Source organism: Prionailurus bengalensis, chromosome C2, assembly GCF_016509475.1.
Source record: "Prionailurus bengalensis isolate Pbe53 chromosome C2, Fcat_Pben_1.1_paternal_pri, whole genome shotgun sequence".
Classification (NCBI taxonomy): Eukaryota; Metazoa; Chordata; class Mammalia; order Carnivora; family Felidae; genus Prionailurus; species Prionailurus bengalensis.
In genome coordinates this window covers 67,546,069-67,567,347 of record NC_057350.1, presented here as the reverse complement: position 1 = coordinate 67,567,347, position 21,279 = coordinate 67,546,069, and the positions used below count along the sequence as shown (strand labels likewise).

The window sequence follows — 21,279 nt, the reverse complement described above, 5'->3', positions numbered from 1 at the left end:
GTTTCTTAGTGTTAAGAATTTCTGAGTTCAGGAGTGCCTATGTTGGCTCAGTCAGTTGAGTGTCTGACTTCGGCTCAGGTCATGATCTCACACCTCCTGGGTTTGAGCCCTGTGTTGGGCTCTGTGCTGACGTCTCAGAGCCTGGAGCCCACTGCAGATTCTGTGTCTCTGTCTCTCTCTCTCAAGAATAAACATTTAAAAAGAAAAAAAGAATTGCTGAGTTCACTACAAAATTTTTATAGTATACCAGTGGTCTTTATTTGTTTCAGTTATAGCAATTCAAAATGTAGCTTTAAAAAATTTAGTTAATACCCACTTTAGTTATTATTATAGATATATTTTAAGATATCTTTGATAAATTTTTCAAAGTGACAGTTATCTTAATTGATGGGAAGCCTAGAAATATCTTACATATACCTTAAAAAGACCATCCAAATAATGCATATTATGGGGATCTGGAAATTTTGCCAATCAAATAGTTTTTTTTTATCATTATCATTGTTTTAACATTCAGTTTAATGGCTTTATTTTGAGATTTTTAACTATTTCACTTTTGATTTATTTAGTTAGCCTACCTCAGGAAACCCCTATTAGAGATGATGGAGTTCCTGTTAAAGGTTGTGATGACATCTTGGTGGTTGGTCTGGCAGTGTGCTGGGGTGGAAGAGATGCCTATTATTTTTCACTGCAGAAGGAACAAAAGCATCCTGGTAAGTAATCACTATTTGATTAAGTCACCATATAATTTTTAAGATAATCTCTATTAGGATAGTGCCTTTTTTGTTGAGAATAATTTCCTGATATTTACCTAGAATTTATTTTTAGGATTAAAAAAATGGGGGGGGGGAGTGGCACATGTGTACATTATTTCATATATTCATTAGAATGAATGTCTTAAGTACTATTCTTACTCCCCTCTACCTATCACATAGGCTACTAATACTATCTTTTCTTCTTGGAGGTAGTGGAGTGGAGCCTTAGGGACTCCCTGGATATCTTAGGGGATTGCTCTGAAGATTGGATCACACCAGTTTCTTTTCAGACTTTTTTCCTGTCATTGACTGTGTCTGGAACTTATCTAGTGACACTGATAAGCTGAACATATACAATAGTTGAATCATACAGCCTTTGTAGAAGTCTTTGGAATAGAGAGGATATGATCTAGAAACACCTTGTGATCTGATTACAGTTGCTGCATTACGTACCTGACATAATTGGTTTTAGACAGGAGCAAAATTAATAAGTAAACATTTTAAAGAATGCCATACAATGTATGTGTTCCTGAGTAAGCATGAAATTTTTTTCAGTTGTTTTGAGGGAAAATGTGTTATGTTGAGTACTTTTTTTTTTTAAGATGTAACACTATACGTTCATACTAAACCTTTTTAAGGAGTTCATTTAAAATTCATTTCAAAACACCCTTTTCTGTCTTTAACTCCTTATTCTGGGAAATGTAAATTTATTTTTAGAAATCTTCATATTTAGAATTGTCTCCCACCTAATTAAATAGAACAATATAAATTACATAGCATAAGCCTTAATTTTTAGAATATGAAGCTTCGTGCTTGCTTCGGCAGCATACACACTAGAATATGAAGCACTTCATCTATATGATCAACATAACCTGAATAAGGTCGTGCTGAGTTATTGGTTACATGGAAGTAAACCCTTAGATTTCTGAGTCTTTTTTCAGTCTTTTTATTAAAGATTGCTGCTTCAAATCAATGCATGTAATTTTTGCCTTAAGCCTTTTTGTTTGTCTGTTTTTTAAAGAAATTAGTTCCAGTTTGGTCCCACCTTCTCTGGATCCAAGCCTGACTGTGAAAGACAGAATGTGGTATCTTCTGTCTTGCTTTCAAGAGGAATCTGATAAAGAACGTTCTATTATCATCTATGACTTCATCCAGAGCTATAAAATTCTTCTTCTGTCTTGTGGTATATCCTTGGAACAAAGTTATGAAGATCCTAAGGTTTCATGTCTTATTTAATTTTTACTATACTTAAAAAAACTTTTTTAATGTGTAGTGTTAATTCTTAAATGACTTGGTATTTATTTAACTCCAACAATGAAGCTTACATTTTTCAGAGTAGTCATTCCTTTATCCAGTAATCTCATCCACCCAGAACAGAATGTTAGGCACCAAAATACCTCTATGTAGATAAAAACAGTGATTCCACAAATTCTAAGCACTAAAATTTGTATCTTTCCTCAGAGATTTAAAAAAAATTTATTTTGGTTATGTTTTAAGTTTTCTGTCTCATAGTAAATTAGAAATGAAGTGAGAATTGTCAGATTTAAATATATGGTAGCAGGTTGTTTCAGATGTCCATGAGTATAGAGGCAGAAAATAGGAAAAATGTGTAGATAATAAGCCATCTAAAAGGACAACATTTAGGGCCATTTAGCATAGGGGCAAATCACCTTATTAGCCTCTGTGAACTTTGCTTATAATAATAGCAAAGCATGATATGCTTTTCATAACGATGACTCTGAGTTATCAAGGAAAGGGTAACTTACATTATTGTAACATAAACAGTATAATGCATTTTCATATGACATTTATTTACAGTATCATAGCTTTCAAAGGAATATCATTTTCCCCCTATTGATACTGAATACATGAGGTGTATAGAATATTAATTTTGAATTGATATATGATACTACTTGATTGTTATTAGCAATATAATAATAGGATAAATCAATAGGATAAATTTCTTAGTTTCTTTAGCTTTTTTAGGGAAAGATTTTCAAAGGCAATATCAAATAAACTGAAGATACTGGCCTTTTCTGCAGTTCAGGCTGGGCTTGGTTTACATGTGATAAATTCCATGTAGTTTTTAAACTGACATTTCCTGGATATAAAAAGTTGTCACTTAATTTTGATGTTCCAGAGTCCAAAAGGAGAATATGGGTAATATGAGCTTCTCATTAAAACTACTGTAGCATCTCAGATGTATTGTAGTACTTTTTACATAAACTATTTGAAAGATTCCACAATCAGTTTTGTCAGTCACAACACTTTTGATGTAAGAAGATAAACTATTAATTTAAAAAAAAATTTTTTTTTAATGTTTATTTATTTTTGAGACGGAGAGAGACAGCATGAGCAGAGGAGGGGGGAGAGAGAGAGTCAGAGACACAGAATCTGAAGCAGGCTCCGGGCTCTGAGCTGTCAGTGCAGAGCCTGACGTGGGGCTCGAACTCACGAGCTGTGAGATCGCGACCTGAGCTGAAGTCGGATGCCCAACCGACCGAGCCACCCAGGCGCCCCTAAACTATTAATTTTAAAAAGCTCACTTTTATAAGAAACATTTGCCAACTTTTACATCAAACTACCGTATTTGATATTCTCTAAAAGGTTTCTGTTCACCAGTTTCTAATGTGGATGGCAGGATATGAAAATGTCTCCCAGCTTTGCAGGCTTACCAGGTTCCAAAAGTTAGAGTGGTGTCAGCAATATATGGCTTCACCCTTTCAGGTATCTGATATAATCAAACTGAAAGACAATATCATTTCTTGCTTGGAGCGGCTTTTAAGATGTTAATATTGGATTTTCCTCCTTACAAAGCCCATTTATTCATTTACTTAGCCATAACTACTATTTTTTCCTTCAATGCTTTAACCTTTATGTTACAATTCCTAAGGGCCTGATGGGGCAGGATGTGCCTTCACCCCTTTTGGAATAGTTACAGTTTCTTGCTTAGGAATCATTCATTTCCAGCCCTTATACCCGTAGTCCTGGTCCTGTGATCCCTATTATCAGCTAAGAGGAAAAAAGTTGAGGTGATGTGGGAAAGAAAGTATGTTAGCACCTTCCCCCCGCCCCCCGCCTTAGTTCCTCAGATCCAAACAGACAAATATATCCAGTGGGGACTCCTTTAGCCCCACTCATGTTCATGTTGAGTGTGAGCATATACTCACATACCATGAAGGCATGAAAGCCATCTCTTCCTGCCTTTCTCTTTCCCCATTTACGACAACCAATGTTTTAATTGCCTATTTCAGTTCTCTGTCAAACTAGTACTGAGGAGGATATCTCTTTGCCCATCATTGAACATTATGGGCTGTAAAGTGTGTTCTTTAGTCTGAAGAAATAACAGTCAGCCATTCAAACTGGTGCAATTTCTTCTTCTGTTCTTTTCTTTTTTTTTTTTCTTTTTTTTTTTTTTCTGAAATTTATTGACAAATTGGTTTCCATACAACACCCAGTGCTCATCCCAAAAGGTGCCCTCCTCAATACCCATCACCCACCCTCTCCTCCCTCCCACCCCCCATCAACCCTCAGTTTGTTCTCAGTTTTTAACAGTCTCTTATGCTTTGGCTCTCTCCCATTCTAACCTCTTTTTTTTTTTTTTCCTTCCCCTCCCCCATGGGTTCCTGGTAAGTTTCTCAGGATCCACATAAGAGTGAAACCATATGGTATCTGTCTTTCTCTGTATGGCTTATTTCACTTAGCATCACACTCTCCAGTTCCATCCACGTTGCTACAAAAGGCCATATTTCATTTTTTCTCATTGCCACGTAATATTCCATTGTGTATATAAACCACAATTTCTTTATCCATTCATCAGTTGATGGACATTTAGGCTCTTTCCATAATTTGGCTATTGTTGAGAGTGCTGCTATGAACATTGGGGTACAAGTGGCCCTATGCATCAGTACTCCTGTATCCCTTGGATAAATTCCTAGCAGTGCTATTGCTGGGTCATAGGGTAGGTCTATTTTTAATTTTCTGAGGAACCTCCACACTGCTTTCCAGAGCGGCTGCACCAATTTGCATTCCCACCAACAGTGCAAGAGGGTTCCCGTTTCTCCACATCCTCTCCAGCATCTATAGTCTCCTGATTTGTTCATTTTGGCCACTCTGACTGGCGTGAGGTGATACCTGAGTGTGGTTTTGATTTGTATTTCCCTGATAAGGAGCGACGCTGAACATCTTTTCATGTGCCTGTTGGCCATCCGGATGTCTTCTTTAGAGAAGTGCCTATTCATGTTTTCTGCCCATTTCTTCACTGGGTTATTTGTTTTTTGGGTGTGGAGTTTGGTGAGCTCTTTATAGATTTTGGATACTAGCCCTTTGTCCGATATATCATTTGCGAATATCTTTTCCCATTCCGTTGGTTGCCTTTTAGTTTTGTTGGTTGTTTCCTTTGCTGTGCAGAAGCTTTTTATCTTCATAAGGTCCCAGTAATTCACTTTTGCTTTTAATTCCCTTGCCTTTGGGGATGTGTCGAGTAAGAGATTGCTACGGCTGAGGTCAGAGAGGTCTTTTCCTGCTTTCTCCTCTAAGGTTTTGATGGTTTCCTGTCTCACATTCAGGTCCTTTATCCATTTTGAGTTTATTTTTGTGAATGGTGTGAGAAAGTGGTCTAGTTTCAACCTTCTGCATGTTGCTGTCCAGTTCTCCCAGCACCATTTGTTAAAGAGGCTGTCTTTTTTCCATTGGATGTTCTTTCCTGCTTTGTCAAAGATGAGTTGGCCATACGTTTGTGGGTCTAGTTCTGGGGTTTCTATTCTATTCCATTGGTCTATGTGTCTGTTTTGGTGCCAATACCATGCTGTCTTGATGATGACAGCTTTGTAGTAGAGGCTAAAGTCTGGGATTGTGATGCCTCCTGCTTTGGTCTTCTTCTTCAAAATTCCTTTGGCTATTCGGGGCCTTTTGTGGTTCCATATGAATTTTAGGATTGCTTGTTCTAGTTTCGAGAAGAATGCTGGTGCAATTTTGATTGGGATTGCATTGAATGTGTAGATAGCTTTGGGTAGTATTGACATTTTGACAATATTTATTTTTCCAATCCATGAGCAGGGAATGTCTTTCCATTTCTTTAAATCTTCTTCAATTTCCTTCAGAAGCTTTCTATAGTTTTCAGCATACAGATCCTTTACATCTTTGGTTAGATTTATTCCTAGGTATTTTATGCTTCTTGGTGCAATTGTGAATGGGATCAGTTTCTTTATTTGTCTTTCTGTTGCTTCATTGTTAGTGTATAAGAATGCAACTGATTTCTGTACATTGATTTTGTATCCTGCAACTTTGCTGAATTCATGTATCAGTTCTAGCAGACTTTTGGTGGAGTCTATCGGATTTTCCATGTATAATATCATGTCATCTGCAAAAAGCGAAAGCTTGACTTCATCTTTGCCAATTTTGATGCCTTTGATTTCCTTTTGTTGTCTGATTGCTGATGCTAGAACTTCCAGCACTATGTTAAACAGCAGCGGTGAGAGTGGGCATCCTTGTCGTGTTCCTGATCTCAGGGAAAAAGCTTTCAGTTTTTCCCCGTTGAGGATGATGTTAGCTGTGGGCTTTTCATAAATGGCTTTTATGATCTTTAAGTATGTTCCTTCTATCCCGACTTTCTCAAGGGTTTTTATTAAGAAAGGGTGCTGGATTTTGTCGAAGGCCTTTTCTGCATCGATTGACAGGATCATATGGTTCTTCTCTCTTTTTTTGTTAATGTGATGTATCACGTTGATTGATTTGCGAATGTTGAACCAGCCCTGCATCCCAGGAATGAATCCCACTTGATCATGGTGAATAATTCTTTTTATATGCCGTTGAATTCGATTTGCTAGTATCTTATTGAGAATTTTTGCATCCATATTCATCAGGGATATTGGCCTGTAGTTCTCTTTTTTTACTGGGTCTCTGTCTGGTTTAGGAATCAAAGTAATACTGGCTTCATAGAATGAGTCTGGAAGTTTTCCTTCCCTTTCTATTTCTTGGAATAGCTTGAGAAGGATAGGTATTATCTCTGCTTTAAACGTCTGGTAGAACTCCCCTGGGAAGCCATCTGGTCCTGGACTCTTATTTGTTGGGAGATTTTTGATAACCGATTCAATTTCTTCGCTGGTTATGGGTCTGTTCAAGCTTTCTATTTCCTCCTGATTGAGTTTTGGAAGAGTGTGGGTGTTCAGGAATTTGTCCATTTCTTCAGGTTGTCCAATTTGTTGGCATATAAGTTTTCATAGTATTCCCTGATAATTGTTTGTATCTCTGAGGGATTGGTTGTAATAATTCCATTTTCATTCATGATTTTATCTATTTGGGTCATCTCCCTTTTCTTTTTGAGAAGCCTGGCTAGAGGTTTGTCAATTTTGTTTATTTTTTCAAAAAACCAACTCTTGGTTTCGTTGATCTGCTCTACAGTTTTTTTAGTTTCTATATTGTTTATTTCTGCTCTGATATTTATTATTTCTCTTCTTCTGCTGGGCTTAGGCTGCCTTTGCTGTTCTGCTTCTAGTTCCTTTAGGTGTGCTGTTAGATTTTGTATTTGGGATTTTTCTTGTTTCTTGAGATAGGCCTGGATTGCAATGTATTTTCCTCTCAGGACTGCCTTTGCTGCGTCCCAAAGCATTTGGATTGTTGTATTTTCATTTTCGTTTGTTTCCATATATTTTTTAATTTCTTCTCTAATTGCCTGGTTGACCCACTCATTCGTTAGTAGGGTGTTCTTTAACCTCCATGCTTTTGGAGGTTTTCCAGACTTTTTTCTGTGGTTGATTTCAAGCTTCATAGCATTGTGGTCTGAAAGTAAGCATGGTATAATTTCAATTCTTGTAAACTTATGAAGGGCTGTTTTGTGACCCAGTATATGATCTATCTTGGAGAATGTTCCATGTGCACTCGAGAAGAAAGTATATTCTGTTGCTTTGGGATGCAGAGTTCTAAATATATCTGTCAAGTCCATCTGATCCAATGTGTCATTCAGGGCCCTTGTTTCTTTATTGACCGTGTGTCTAGATGATCTATCCATTTCTGTAAGTGGGGTGTTAAAGTCCCCTGCAATTACCACATTCTTATCAATAAGTTTGCTTATGTTTATGAGTAATTGTTTTATATATTTGGGGGCTCCGGTATTCGGTGCATAGACATTTATAATTGTTAGCTCTTCCTGATGGATAGACCCTGTAACTATTATATAATGTCCTTCTTCATCTCTTGTTACAGCCTTTAATTTAAAGTCTAGTTTGTCTGATATAAGTATGGCTACTCCAGCTTTCTTTTTGCTTCCAGTCGCATGATAAATAGTTCTCCATCCCCTCACTCTCAATCTAAAGGTGTCCTCAGGTCTAAAATGAGTCTCTTGTAGACAGCAAATAGATGGGTCTTGTTTTTTATCCATTCTGATACCCTATGTCTTTTGGTTGGCGCATTTAATCCATTTACATTCAGTGTTATTATAGAAAGATACGGGTTTAGAGTCATTGTGATGTCTGTATGTTTTATGCTTGTAGTGATGTCTCTGGGACTTTGTCTCACAGGGTCCCCCTTAGGATCTCTTGTAGGGCTGGTTTAGTGGTGACAAATTCCTTCAGTTTTTGTTTGTTTGGGAAGACCTTTATCTCTCCTTCTCTTCTAAATGACAGACTTGCTGGATAAAGGATTCTCGGCTGCATATTTTTTCTGTCTAGCACCCTGAAAATCTCGTGCCAATTCTTTCTGGCCTGCCAAGTTTCAAAAGAGAGATCAGTCACGAGTCTTATAGGTCTCCCTTTATATGTGAGGGCACGTTTACCCCTTGCTGCTTTCAGAATTTTCTCTTTATCCTTGTATTTTGCCAGTTTCACTATGATATGTCGTGCAGAAGATCGATTCAAGTTACGTCTGAAGGGAGTTCTCTGTGCCTCTTGGATTTCAATGCTTTTTTCCTTCCCCAGATCTGGGAAGTTCCCAGCTATTATTTCTTCAAGTACCCCTTCAGCACCTTTCCCTCTCTCTTCCTCCTCTGGGATACCAATTATGCGTATATTATTTGTTTTTAGTGTATCACTTAGTTCTCTAATTTTCCCCTCATACTCCTGGATTTTTTTATCTCTCTTTTTCTCAGCTTCCTCTTTTTCCATAACTTTATCTTCTAGTTCACCTATTCTCTCTTCTGCCTCTTCAAGCCGAGCTGTGGTGGTTTCCATTTCGTTATGCATTTCGTTTAAAGCGTTTTTCAGCTCCTCGTGACTGTTCCTTAGTCCCTTGATCTCTGTAGCAAGAGATTCTCTGCTGTCCTGTATACTGTTTTCAAGCCCAGCGATTAATTTTATGACTATTATTCTAAATTCACTTTCTGTTATATTATTTAAATCCTTTTTGATCAGCTCATTAGCTGTTGTTATTTCCTGGAGATTCTTCTGAGGGGAGTTCTTCCGCTTGGTCATTTTGGATAGTCCCTGGCGTGGTGAGGACCTGCAGGGCACTTCCCCTGTGCTGTGGTGTATACCTGGAGTTGGTGGGCGGGGCCGCAGTCAGACCTGATGTCTGCCCCCAGCCCACCGCTGGGGCCACAGTCAGACTGGTGTGTGCCTTCTCTTCCCCTCTCCTAGGGGCGGGATTCACTGTGGGGTGGGTGGCTCGTCTGGGCTACTTGCACCCTGCCAGGCTTGTGATGCTGGGGATCTGGCGTATTAGCTGGGGTGGGTAGGCAAGGTGCTCGGGGGCAGGAGGGGCAGGCTTAGATCGCTTCTCCTTAGGTGATCCACTTCAGGAGGGGCCCTGTGGCAGCGGGAGGGAGTCAGATCCGCTGCCGGAGGTTTGGCTCCACCGAAGTGCAGAGTTGGGTGTTTGCGCGGAGAGAGCAAGTTCCCTGGCAGGAACCGGTTCCCTTTGGGATTTCGGCTGGGGGATGGGCGGGGGAAATGGCGCTGGCGAGCGCCTTTGTTCCCCACCAAACTGAGCTCTGTTGTCAGGGGGCTCAGCAGCTCTCCCTCCCTTTGTCCTCCAGCCTTCCCGCTTTCCGAGCAGAGCTGTTAATTTATGACCTCCCAGACGCTAAGTCGCGCTTGCTGTCGGAACACAGTCCGCCCGGCCCCTCCGCTTTTGCAAGCCAGACTCGGGGGCTCTGCTTGGCCGGCGAGCCGCCCCTCTGCCCCGGCTCCCTCCCGCCAGTCCGTGGAGCGTGCACCGCCTCGCCTCCCTTCCTACCCTCTTCCGTGGGCCTCTCGTCTGCGTTTGGCTCCGGCGACTCTGTTCTGCTAATCCTCTGGCGGTTTTCTGGGTTATTTAGGCAGGTGTAGATGGAATCTAAGTGATCAGCAGGACGTGCGGTGAGCCCAGCGTCCTCCTAAGCCGCCGTCTTGCCGCCCCTCTCTTCTGTTCTTTTAATAGTACCCAGAGCATTTGCCCCTACAATCAGGTAAGCAAAGCACAGTCCAGAGTCAATGTCTGTTCCTATTGGACCCATTTGTAGCCCTCCAAGGCTACTAGCATTAATTTCACCTGCCAGCTATATTCATGACCTTCCTAACAAGGAATCTGCTAAATAACCATCTGCAGTCTCGGTCCCTCTTGTTGGCAGATAGAATAGTTTGTTTTGGCACTCTGTGCCTCAGGGGGTGCAAGAGGAATATGTCTAGATTCAGCCCATCTCTGCATTGCTGCAGTGAACCAGGCCCACTCATTTCACAGATCCAGGTGTCCATCTTCCAGGGTCATACAGGGACATTGGCTTGATGATTCTAGTCACCTTCCTAGCCTAGAAGGGAATTCTTCTGAAAGGCATTAATGTGTCCTATTTTGATGCACCCCTTCAAATTTCTATAAGGACCGTGTCCCAGAAGAGGACCCTTCTTTAATAGGCCATGTGTCCATTGCCTTCCTGACTGACATTTTGGCAAAGTTATTGGGCATTATTTATGAGCCAGTGAAAACCCAAACAGAGCTTTTCCCTAGCTCTGTTCAATTCTTTCATCACTGCTAGGAAAACAACATGCAATTCAGCACACCAGGATGATCTTTTCTATCTTCTTTAATTAGAATGATGGCCTTCCAAAGCAGGATATTGTCCATTCACTTCGGAACTGCCATCCACAAACCTAGCAGCTCTTTATCAGTCAGTCAAGGACTGTTTCTAGAGCACTGTCCAAGTGACAATGGAATCCAGCAGCTCCTCCTCACACAATTCCAGAGTCAAGCCGAGGAGAAAAGAGGCTCCCTGCTCTTGAGTATCTCTTCTTTTCATTCCCCAGGCAGCAGGATCCTGTATAAACTGTTTCCATTTTATTATGGAACTCTACTGGGCACTGCCATCTCCATTAGAGCAGTTCTCGGATATCACCCAACACTTTGTGGGTATTTCAGGTTTCAGGATCGTATTATATCCTTTAGTAATAGAAATAGCGTCAATTAATAATGTCAGATAAGAAGGCAATAAATACCCTCAAATGGAAATTCTCTTGTTTAAAGTCCCAGTAGTCATTGTCATGAGATGCTCACAAGCTCTGCCATTAGCCCCAGTCTCCACATAGGGCAATTGCACAGTTTGTCTTTACCAGCACTTGAGCTTTATTCCACACTGTGCGGGATTAGGCAATCTTACTGGTTCTCACTGAGCATGTCTATTTAACATTGCTTGAAGGGTGAATTTAGATGCCTTCTGTTTTACAATACTCATTATGGGACATGTTCCCCTGTTTGACATAATGTCCATTCCCAAAATGCAATCAGGTAAGGACCCAACCACCTCATCTAAAGCCATTTCAAACATACCAGTTCTCCTATAGACTTTTTCCTTAATTCCATCAACCCTTACATTTCTAATCATAACCTTCATTAGGACTTCATCAAAAGGCTTTGGTTTTACAAAACTAGGTAGGGAAAGTGTTCCCCAACCAGGCATAACAACTCATTACCATAAAATATTTAGGTAAAGGAGATACAACTTCTTCACATAATTAAACATTCCAATTTACATAAGCCTATCAACGATTACATTTTTACATTTCTCTTAATCTAATTGTAGCCCAAATCAGGGCTTTACCAATGGGTTTTGGTACCATAGTTCCTGGATCTTCCATCAAAGAGTTCTGGAAACTTCTCTTTTCCACCTCCTGACAGTTTTACCTACGCTTGTCCTAAAGGCTTTGAGTCCCGAGGGACGGGTTGAACCAAGGTACCCTGGCCCTTTTATTAACTTGATTAATCTGCCTAACCACTGGTCAGGTTTCTCATTGTACCTTTTGCCTTCAAGCTTTTAAAATTTCTCCAAATTATGGTGAATAGAGCAGTCTTGTTTGAGGCCCTTTAATGTTGGGGGACTAATGGAGGGGGGGGTTGCTTTGACCCACCCAACCTTTGGTGGTGCTTTATTAAAACCTTTTATTTAATCCATCATTACCCATTTTATTCATCACATTTCTTAATAACCATCTAAAGATTTCCAGCCTTCTGGGGTGAGTCCTGTAACTCTCCTTTCTGTTTCCTCTTTCTCTTGCTCCTGTCAATATTTGCTTTATTCCCCTTATTTGTTATAACCTTTTAAAATTTTCCACCCTGTTGGGAAGTCTCTTGATTCTGGCCCTGCCTCTTCTCATTCTCTTGTTAATAAATCTCAAGTTTTATTATCACCTCTAAGGCCTATGAGAGGAAGTGAGGTGGTAATTTTGATAAGGCTTCCCAAACTGTCCCTCAGTTTTGCAACAGTACAGTTATATGGTTAAAGGTCCCCCTTAAAGCATTTACTGTGACCTGGATAATCTACTGATTTCAGTGGGTAAATATCCCAGTTATCATAAAGCAGTCCCATATGGCTTGCATATGAAGAATATCAGCTCCTTTATCTGGGGTGTTCCACTTGGCATTTATAAGAGAAAAGGGACAGTCTCCCTCTCAGGGTAAACAGACCTTACAGTGGCTTTTATCCGGTGTACCAGGCCAGCTGTTTCCTTGGCAACAACCTCGCTTGTGTCTGGATCACATACACTCAACTATGATTATACTGTAGTGAGCTGTGGGGTCTTGCATCAACCCTCTGCCTTTCGTTCTACAGCATCCAAGACCAGACCCTCCTCCTAAATTACTCTCCTAATCCATTTTAGTAAAGGTTCCTCAAGAGGCTGATGATAGTAGGTAGGGTGCCTGGGTGGCCCAGTTGGTTAAGTGTCTGACTTCGATTTAGGCCATGATCTCATGGTTTGTGAGTTCAAACCCTGCAAAGGGCTCTGCACTGACAGTGCTGAACCTGCTTGGATTCTCTCTCTCTCTCTCTCTCTCTCTCTCCCCCTCCCTCCTTCCATCCCTTCCTCCCTCTCCCCCTTTCTCTCCCTCTCTCCCTCTCTCTTCCTCTCTCTCTCTGCCCCTCCCCCACTCACTCTGTCTCTCAAAATAAATAAATAAACTTAAAAAAAAAAAGACTGATTTTACTGATCCGCAAAGGGAAACAGCTTCTTCACACTGTATCCCCTAGTTTTGGTAGTTTGTAGGTATTGCTCTCCTACATTGATTACCTTAATGATGACCAGAGGTCTTAGGGCTACTTTGTGTTGCCCCTGTACAGATGACTTTGAGGCTACTGGCTAGAGCTCAGACCGACCCAAATCTGAACTTGGTTTAGCATCAGGGTGAGACCCAGCACTTTTATTTAGCTATTACAGATAACAGTAACCAGGAGATTGTATGTTTAGTGTGATTATTATTTTTTATTTCGTTACATATCTAATGAGCCAACTCCTTGGGGGTTAGGTCTACCATTTCTAAATTGCATTGGTAGCTTTTACCTTTAGTAACTATAGTGTAACTGCAGTTTCACATCATGGGTCACTAGGTAGCATCCAGCTATCAAAGGATCATAATCTCCACCCTTTTATCCTTTCTCTTCATAAACCATATGTTTCTGTGAGCCAGGCCCTTCTAGCAAGTTCTGCTTCTCTGACACCAAAAGAAACCAAAAAAGTGTTCTGAGACCAATTCTTTTTTTAAATTTTTTTTAATGTTTACTGATTTTTTTTTTTAATTTTTTTTTCAACGTTTATTTATTTTTGGGACAGAGAGAGACAGAGCATGAACGGGCAAGGGGCAGAGAGAGAGGGAGACACAGAATCGGAAACAGGCTCCAGGCTCCGAGCCATCAGCCCAGAGCCTGACGCGGGGCTCGAACCCACAGACCTGCGAGATCGTGACCTGGCTGAAGTCGGACGCTTAACCGACTGCGCCACCCAGGCGCCCCTGTTTACTGATTTTTGAGAGAGTGAGAGAGAGAGCAAGCAGGAGAGGAGCAGAGAGAGGGAGACACAGAATCCAAAGCAGGCTCTAGGCTCTGAGCTGTCAGCAGAGCCCAATGCAGGGCTTGAACTCACAAACTGAAAGATCATGACCTGAGCCGAAGTCAGAGGCTTAACAGACTGAGTCACCCAAGCACCCCTACTGAGACCAGTTCTGATGTGTTTGCAGGGTTTTCCCCCACACCATCAAGCAATGCTGGAAACACCAGCTGGGTAGTCTACAACTCAATTCTGACAGTATCTACCTGGAAATAGCATCAAATTCCACAGGTTAAGGGTCAGTGCCACAGACTGCCCACTATCTTGAGGCCAGTTGCAAGCCCAAATTAACACATATGCTCCTGACCAACTGACTACAGACTGGAGATTCCAAGGACCCCCGCTTTCCGAGGACATCTGGCAAGGACTTCAGGTGCCAGTTGTAAAGCCAGGTTGTTACCTGTAGTCTGACCAACTGGCTGTAAATGAGAGGTTCCTGTGACCTGCACCCTCTTCAGATTCAATAAATTAAGTAGAGTGACTCACAAAACTCAGGGAAACATTTAGTTACATTTATCAGTTTATTATAAAAGGATATGATAAATGATACAGATGAACATCCAGACGGAAGAGAGATGCAGGGTAAGGTATGTGGGAAGGGAAAGGGAGCTTCCATCCTCTGTCCGAGCACACCACTCTCGCCAACACCTCCATGTTCCACAACTTCCAAGCTCTCCAAATCCTGCCATTTGGGGATTTTATGGAGCCTTCATTACATAGGCACGATTGATTAAATCATTAGCCATTGGCCTTCCAGGCGCCTCCCAGCTGGTCAGGGGTGAGACTGAAAGTACTCACCCTCCAATCACAGTTTCCTCTGGCAGCCAGCTCCCATCCTTAAGTAACCTAGGGGCATTCCGAAAGTCACCTCATTAACATAACAAGAGACACCTTTATCTCATAGTTAAGGAAATGTCAAGGGTTTTAGAAGTTCTGTCCTAGAAATGTGACAGAGACCAATTTTAAATTTCTTATTATACTTCACAGTATCACACTCCCCTATCAAACTACATTCTTAAGCTACAGAAGAAGTAAATGAGTCAGGTAGTAATTGTCAGAACTACGAGTAGGGCTTATATTTCCTAATTCTAATTTAGTTTTGATCTGCTAGATCACATAGCATTAGAAAATACAAGTCTAGTCTCATAGGAGAGCTAAAAATAGCAGTCATGATTTGTTGGATGGTCCTAGTGACAGGCCCTCATCCTGAGGGGAAAGCCCCCAGAGGCTTTCTAAAACTTTGAGTATGAAGTTTTAATGGTAAAACATTTATGTCTCACTTCTTATGATGTTGAGAGAATTTTTAAAAACCTAAAACTATATAGGCCTATCTTTACTAGAGTAGCTTAACCAAAATCAACCCTTAGTGGAGAAGAGTCCGTCTACATTTTCAGAAACAAAGTTTTAATTATCTGAAGTGCTAGGATTTCAAGCCTATTTCAGAACTATATCAGCAGAAGCTGTATCATCATTGTAGTGATGAAAAGTTGTAAGTTTTCCTTCTTTGAAAACTGCTCGAATTAGTACCAAAAATGAGTCCTGGGACAATTTATAATTATCCTTTCCTCCTCTTCTAGAAAGGCCACTGAATTGGTATTACATGAAAATGAGTGAGATTAGAAATGAGCATTTTCCCCTTTTAATTTAAGTGTGCACAAATGTCTTTGAACCCTCTCAGGTAGCATGCTGGTTACTAGATCCAGATTCTAAGGAGCCAACTCTTCACAGCATAGTTTCCAGTTTTCTTCCTCATGAGCTTCCACTCCTCGAAGGGATAGAGACTGGCCAAGGAGTTCAGAGTCTGGGGCTGAATGTCAACACTGAACATTCTGGGAGATACAGAGCCTCGATGGAGTCGATTCTCATCTTCAACGCTATGAATCAACTCAATTCTTTGTTGAAGAAGGAAAACCTTCAAGGTTAAAACGATGTTGCTGGCATTTTTGTGCTATTACAGACTGGTGTTGGTTTTATATTTAGACACTTTATCACAGGTCTTTATCACTCTTTATCACACTTTTTTTAAACTTTATTTATTTGAGAGAGAGACAGCAAGGAGGAAGGGCAGAGAGAGAGAGAGAGAGGGGAAGAGAGAGAATCCCAAGCAGGCTCTGTGCTGTCAGCACAGCTGCCACCATGGGGGGCTCCCTCTCACAAATCCTTGAAATCACGACCTAATTGTTTTCAAGAGACAGAGGCTTAAAGGACTAAGCCACCCAGGCATCCCTCTTTATCACTTTTAATGCAAATTCTATGTCTGGATTGTCCAGCACAGGGGTCAACAAACTTTCCTTAAAAGGTGAGAGATTAAATATTTTTACTTTTCAGGATGTTAATAAGTATTGCATAAGATACAAGGTATTGTGGTCAAATAATTTCAGACTTTCAGTTAATACAAAATTAAATAGTCTTTGCTTCAGGGCTTCTCAGAGTCTTTACTAAATTAACAGGCATCATGAATATCCAAAAGCAGTATATAAATGCTGGAACTCCCAATACAGTGTCTCTCAACTGTACTCTTTTCATAGAGTATCTTTGACACTAATATTCCAGAAAGCATACTGGAAAAAAATGATGTAGAATGACTACTCTGTTGAGAAGCATCAGTAGATAGAAAAATACTCTGATTCTTACTTTAGAAAACTTTTTCTTTACTCTTTGGTAAGAGCATTGGCTTCTTTGGTAAGAAGCCTCCATTTTTAGTTCTTTGTGCAAATGTGCATATCATGGAACCAGGAACATTGGAAATAATTTCAGGAGATTAACTCTTTCTAGTCAGTTTAGCAAATAAGTTTGGCTCTCTTGCTCTTGCCAAGGGTAGAAACAAAAACATTATCTTGGGAGAAATGCAGTTTATTGTAATATAGACTATTCACAAGATGGCCAGTTTTTCTGGCCCTCTGTGTAGACAAAGATAGTGGTCTAGTGCTGAAGTAGAAAAGTGGGAAGTACTTTTATGCCTTTCATTGTTGGCCTGAGAGTGCTGCTTTGGAGACTGGATCTTGAAGAATTGCTTGGGTAGCACCTCTGAATTTGCCTAGAAAAATTCCATGTGTTTTTAGGTGATGATGCTAATCCAATCGTTTAGCTGGTGAATTAATGTCTTAGTTTTCTTGTTTTTTCTTCCAGATGTTTTCTGTAAAGTGGAAATGCCCTCTCAGTACTGCTTGGCCTTGTTAGAACTAAATGGAATTGGATTTAGTACTGCAGAATGTGAAAGTCAGAAACACATAATGCAAGCCAAGCTGGATGCGATTGAGACTCAGGCCTATCAACTAGCCGGGCACAGTTTTTCCTTCACCAGTTCAGATGATATTGCTGAGGTTGTATCATGGGAATGCAGAATTTTAGAGTTTAAAATGATGTGTGTGTTTGTGTATGTGTGTGTATTTCCTAAATGTGTTTGCCTAAATGACAAAGATCAATTTTAAAAATTTTAGTTATTAGAGAACTTTGGAAATAGAGTATTCTAGTGTCTAATTTATAAATTATATCTGTATTTATGAGTTTGGAAGGTAGTAAAGAAACCTAGAATGTATGCTCCATGAGATTTACCTAGAACAGAGGAGGTACTCGGTAAATATTTATTGAACAAAAGATCTATAGTGATGTTACATAACAGTGTAGTTGTTTCTCCATGAAGTTAGACATTTCATGAAGTCTCACTCCTTCCTTCCCCCCATTTTTTTTTTGGAGAACAAAATTAGATATTTTTCTCAGTTGTTAACGAAAAAGGGTATTTTGTGACTATTTGCTTTTTTTAAACCTACATAAGATTTTTATAAACTTGCATACGTTTTGACACAGTTTATCCTTTTTTTTTATTTTCAAAGTTTGACATTCTATTCTTTTGTCTCCCCACACTCTGCAAAGGGTGGTTGGGTTGTTGTAGAGGGGTTACAAGTACAGGGTGGGTGCTTATACTCGACAGCATTGAGGTTCAGGTGTCTTACAGATGCATTTCAGTAATACAGCATATTGTAAAGATCACAGGCTTTCAAGCCAGTCTTCTTGAATTTGAATCCTGTCTCCTCCACTTAGTAATTAACTATGAACCTTGGGCCAATACATTAACTCTTTATATCTCAATTTCTACATTGGTAAAATGGGTTATGATAGAAATACCTCACAGAGTTGTTGTGAGGAGTAAATGATGAATGTAAAACACTTAGAATAGTGCTCATCTCATAGTAAACATTCAATAAATGTTATATATACTCATATAAATGCCCCCCTTTTAAGCCACAGGGTTATGTTTTTAAAATAAGAGGAATTTTGTTTCTCCTAACCACAGGGTACATTTGTATTGAATTAGTGGTGCCTTTTTTGTTTATTTTTTAAATTTTTTTCTTTTGAGTTTTTTTTTTAATGTTTATTTATTTTTGAGAGAGAGAGACAGAGACAAAGCGTGAGCAGGGGAAGGGCAGAGAGAGGGAGACACAGAATCTGAGCTGTCAGCACAGAGCCTGACACAGGGCTCAAACTCATGAGCTATGAGATCATGACATGAGCCAAAGTTGGCTGCCCAATGGACTGAGCCACCCAGGCACCCCTCTTTTGAGTTCTTTAGCTTACAACTCCCAAACTGACTGCACATAAAATTACATAGAAGACTTATCAAAAACATAGGATCTCTGGATTTCAGCATAAGTAGGCTTGGGGCAAAGACAGGAATCTGTGCCTTGTGATTCAGATGGGTACTAAGGCCATAGGCCTAGACTAAACTCTAGGCCAGAATAAAAGACCTTTGATGTTAATGGCTTGTTCTTAGGTCTTCATGTTAAAATGGAAATTATATTTAAGGTAATCTGACAGTTTCACACATTGACTGTTTAATCCTTAGTGATCTGAAGTTGAATCTTTGACCTGGGAAGGATATTACTAATCATCTAGAGCTGCACTGTCCAAACAGGAGCCACTAGCCACTTGTGGCTATTTATATTTAATTTAATTAAAATTAAATAAAATATATTAATTCAGTTCCTTACTTGTGCTAGACATGTTTCAAATGTTCTATAGCCACATGTGGCAAGTGACTACCATAATGGGGAATGCAAATATAGAACATTTTCATTATTGCAAAAAAGTTCTTTTGGATGGCACTGGTGTAGAGTGGGGATCAGCAAACTACATCTTGTGGGCTAGATCTGGTCTGCCACCTGCTTTTGTAAATAAAATTTTATTGGAGCACAGACACACCTGTTGTTCATTTACTTATTGTCTTTGGCTGCTTTTGGTCTATAATGGCACAATTGAAAAGTTGTGACAGACAGTAAAAACTGCAAAGCTGAAAATATCTGTTATCTGGCCCATTTTTGGAAATGGTTGTTGATTCCTAGTCTAGAGGGAAGCATGGGTTAGAGGAAAGAAAAAGGACTTTGGAGTCAGAGGACTATGGGTTCTAATTCTTAATTTTTCTGCTTTTTGGCCATGTAATGTTAAGTAAGTTTCTCCAACTGTAAACTTTTCAAATGTGTCACAGAATTGTTACATATATTACATGTGATGACACGTGTTAAAGCATCTAGCATAATGGCCGACACAAAGTAAGTCCTCAATAAATATTAGTGCCTCTTGCTCTCATCTAGTTCAACTACCTCATTTCACAGATCTATTCATTGAGACGTGGAGAGGTAATTTATGAAGTTTCCGCACTCAATTCTGAGGGTTTCACCAAAAACAGAAATGCAAGATAAAGAACCTTTAAAAACGTAACTTGAGATCTTTGAATTGTTTTAATTATGGTAGGTCTTTCCTCCTGGAATTGTTGATTTATTGCCACTTTAAATTAAAAAAAAAAAAAATCCCTGCCCTGTATAGGCCTAGTTTCTTCAGTGGGTGCTTATGAGCCACTCTAGCTATCATTATTGCTACGTTGGGTTAGCCACCTTCTCCTGACTTTTGTGCCCAAGGATTCTGAGTCTAGCCTTATGGTGGTGGAAGTAGATGACTTTTTGGATCCCTTTCTACCTTAGTGTTCTCTGATTTTTGTGATCATATAATAGTCACAGAGCCTCCCATATTGACCCTCTATGAGGCCTAAATGGTTGAGTAGCCACGTTGGTTACCACATCAAGGGGTATTTAGGAGAGTTCACAGTTGTCAGAGCAATTGCTAGTCTCAATGTCAATAGCTTATTTATCACTTGTTCAGCACAGAGTATACATTCCCGTGTTCTTGACTTTAAAAGCCTGGCATTGGTATTAATCTGATAGTGCCTAAATTAGGGCATAGACATACTTGACGTACAGATTTTTATTGCCATTATTTATTAAATGTGATAATTTAAGATGTTATAAGAAAATCTCCGAAGCCATACTGAATTATATAGATTTTCTTAAATAACTTTAAAAAATGTTTGTGAATGTCAATGCTTGTGATTTAATTCTTGACTAAAGAAGCATTAATTTCTTGCAGGTTTTATTTTTGGAATTAAAATTGCCACCAAATGGAGAGAGAAAAAATCAAGGCAGCAAGAAGACTTTGGGTTCTACTAGAAGAATGAATGACAATGGATGCAAGCTAAGGCTGGGAAAACAGCTCAGCACCAGTAAGGTGCTCTATGGGGCAGTCACAGGGCAGAAATTGAATTACTTTTAGCACTTTAGTGTCTTGAAAGAATGCTGACGAAAGCAAGATCCAGCATAGCCCAATATTTGAACTTATCCAGATAAAAACAAATTGGTTTGTGGTTCAACTGCCTGCAAAAACTGGAGACATTCCATCATGGAAAATCTGGACCATAATCTGATTTAGCAGTTGTGTCCTTCCTATCATTCAAACAGTATAATGGTTTATAAACTTAGATCTGTAGACATTATTTAGTCATTGACATCCACTACTCTTGGACTTCTAGTGTAACATAATTTATATAGTTATAGGTATATGAACAAAGGTGTGGAAGAATTAAAAAAGAAAAAAGTCCAGCCATTACAAATAAAACAGTTTAGGGGCAATTTTAGGGCAAAATAGTAAGTTTTCCATGAACTTCTTTTAAGAATCTAATCTACTAAGTTCTTTTCTTTTTTTTTTTAAGTTTACTTATTTATTTTGAGAGAGAGTGAATGTGAGAGGGGCAGAGAGAGGGGGAAAGAGAATTGATCCAAAGCAGTCTCCACGCTGTCAGCGCAGAACCCACTGCAGGGCTGGAACTCATGAACCGTGAGATCATGACATGAGCCAAAACCAAGAGTTGGATAACCAACTGAGCCACCCAGAGACCCCTCTACTCTACTAATTTCAAAGTA

The 21,279-nt window shown here is 39.7% G+C and overlaps 1 protein-coding gene across 1 annotated transcript in view; it reads left to right on the top strand.

Moving 5' to 3' along the window:
* The window catches only part of POLQ (DNA polymerase theta), a 123,587-nt gene that overhangs the window by 68,166 nt on the left and 34,142 nt on the right, over positions 1–21,279 (top strand). The window contains exons 17-21 of the mRNA XM_043594280.1: positions 567–710; positions 1,774–1,970; positions 15,711–15,951; positions 17,162–17,355; positions 20,450–20,587. Of these exons, the coding sequence (XP_043450215.1) occupies positions 567–710; positions 1,774–1,970; positions 15,711–15,951; positions 17,162–17,355; positions 20,450–20,587 (914 nt within the window). The remainder of the gene's footprint in view (positions 1–566; positions 711–1,773; positions 1,971–15,710; positions 15,952–17,161; positions 17,356–20,449; positions 20,588–21,279) is intronic.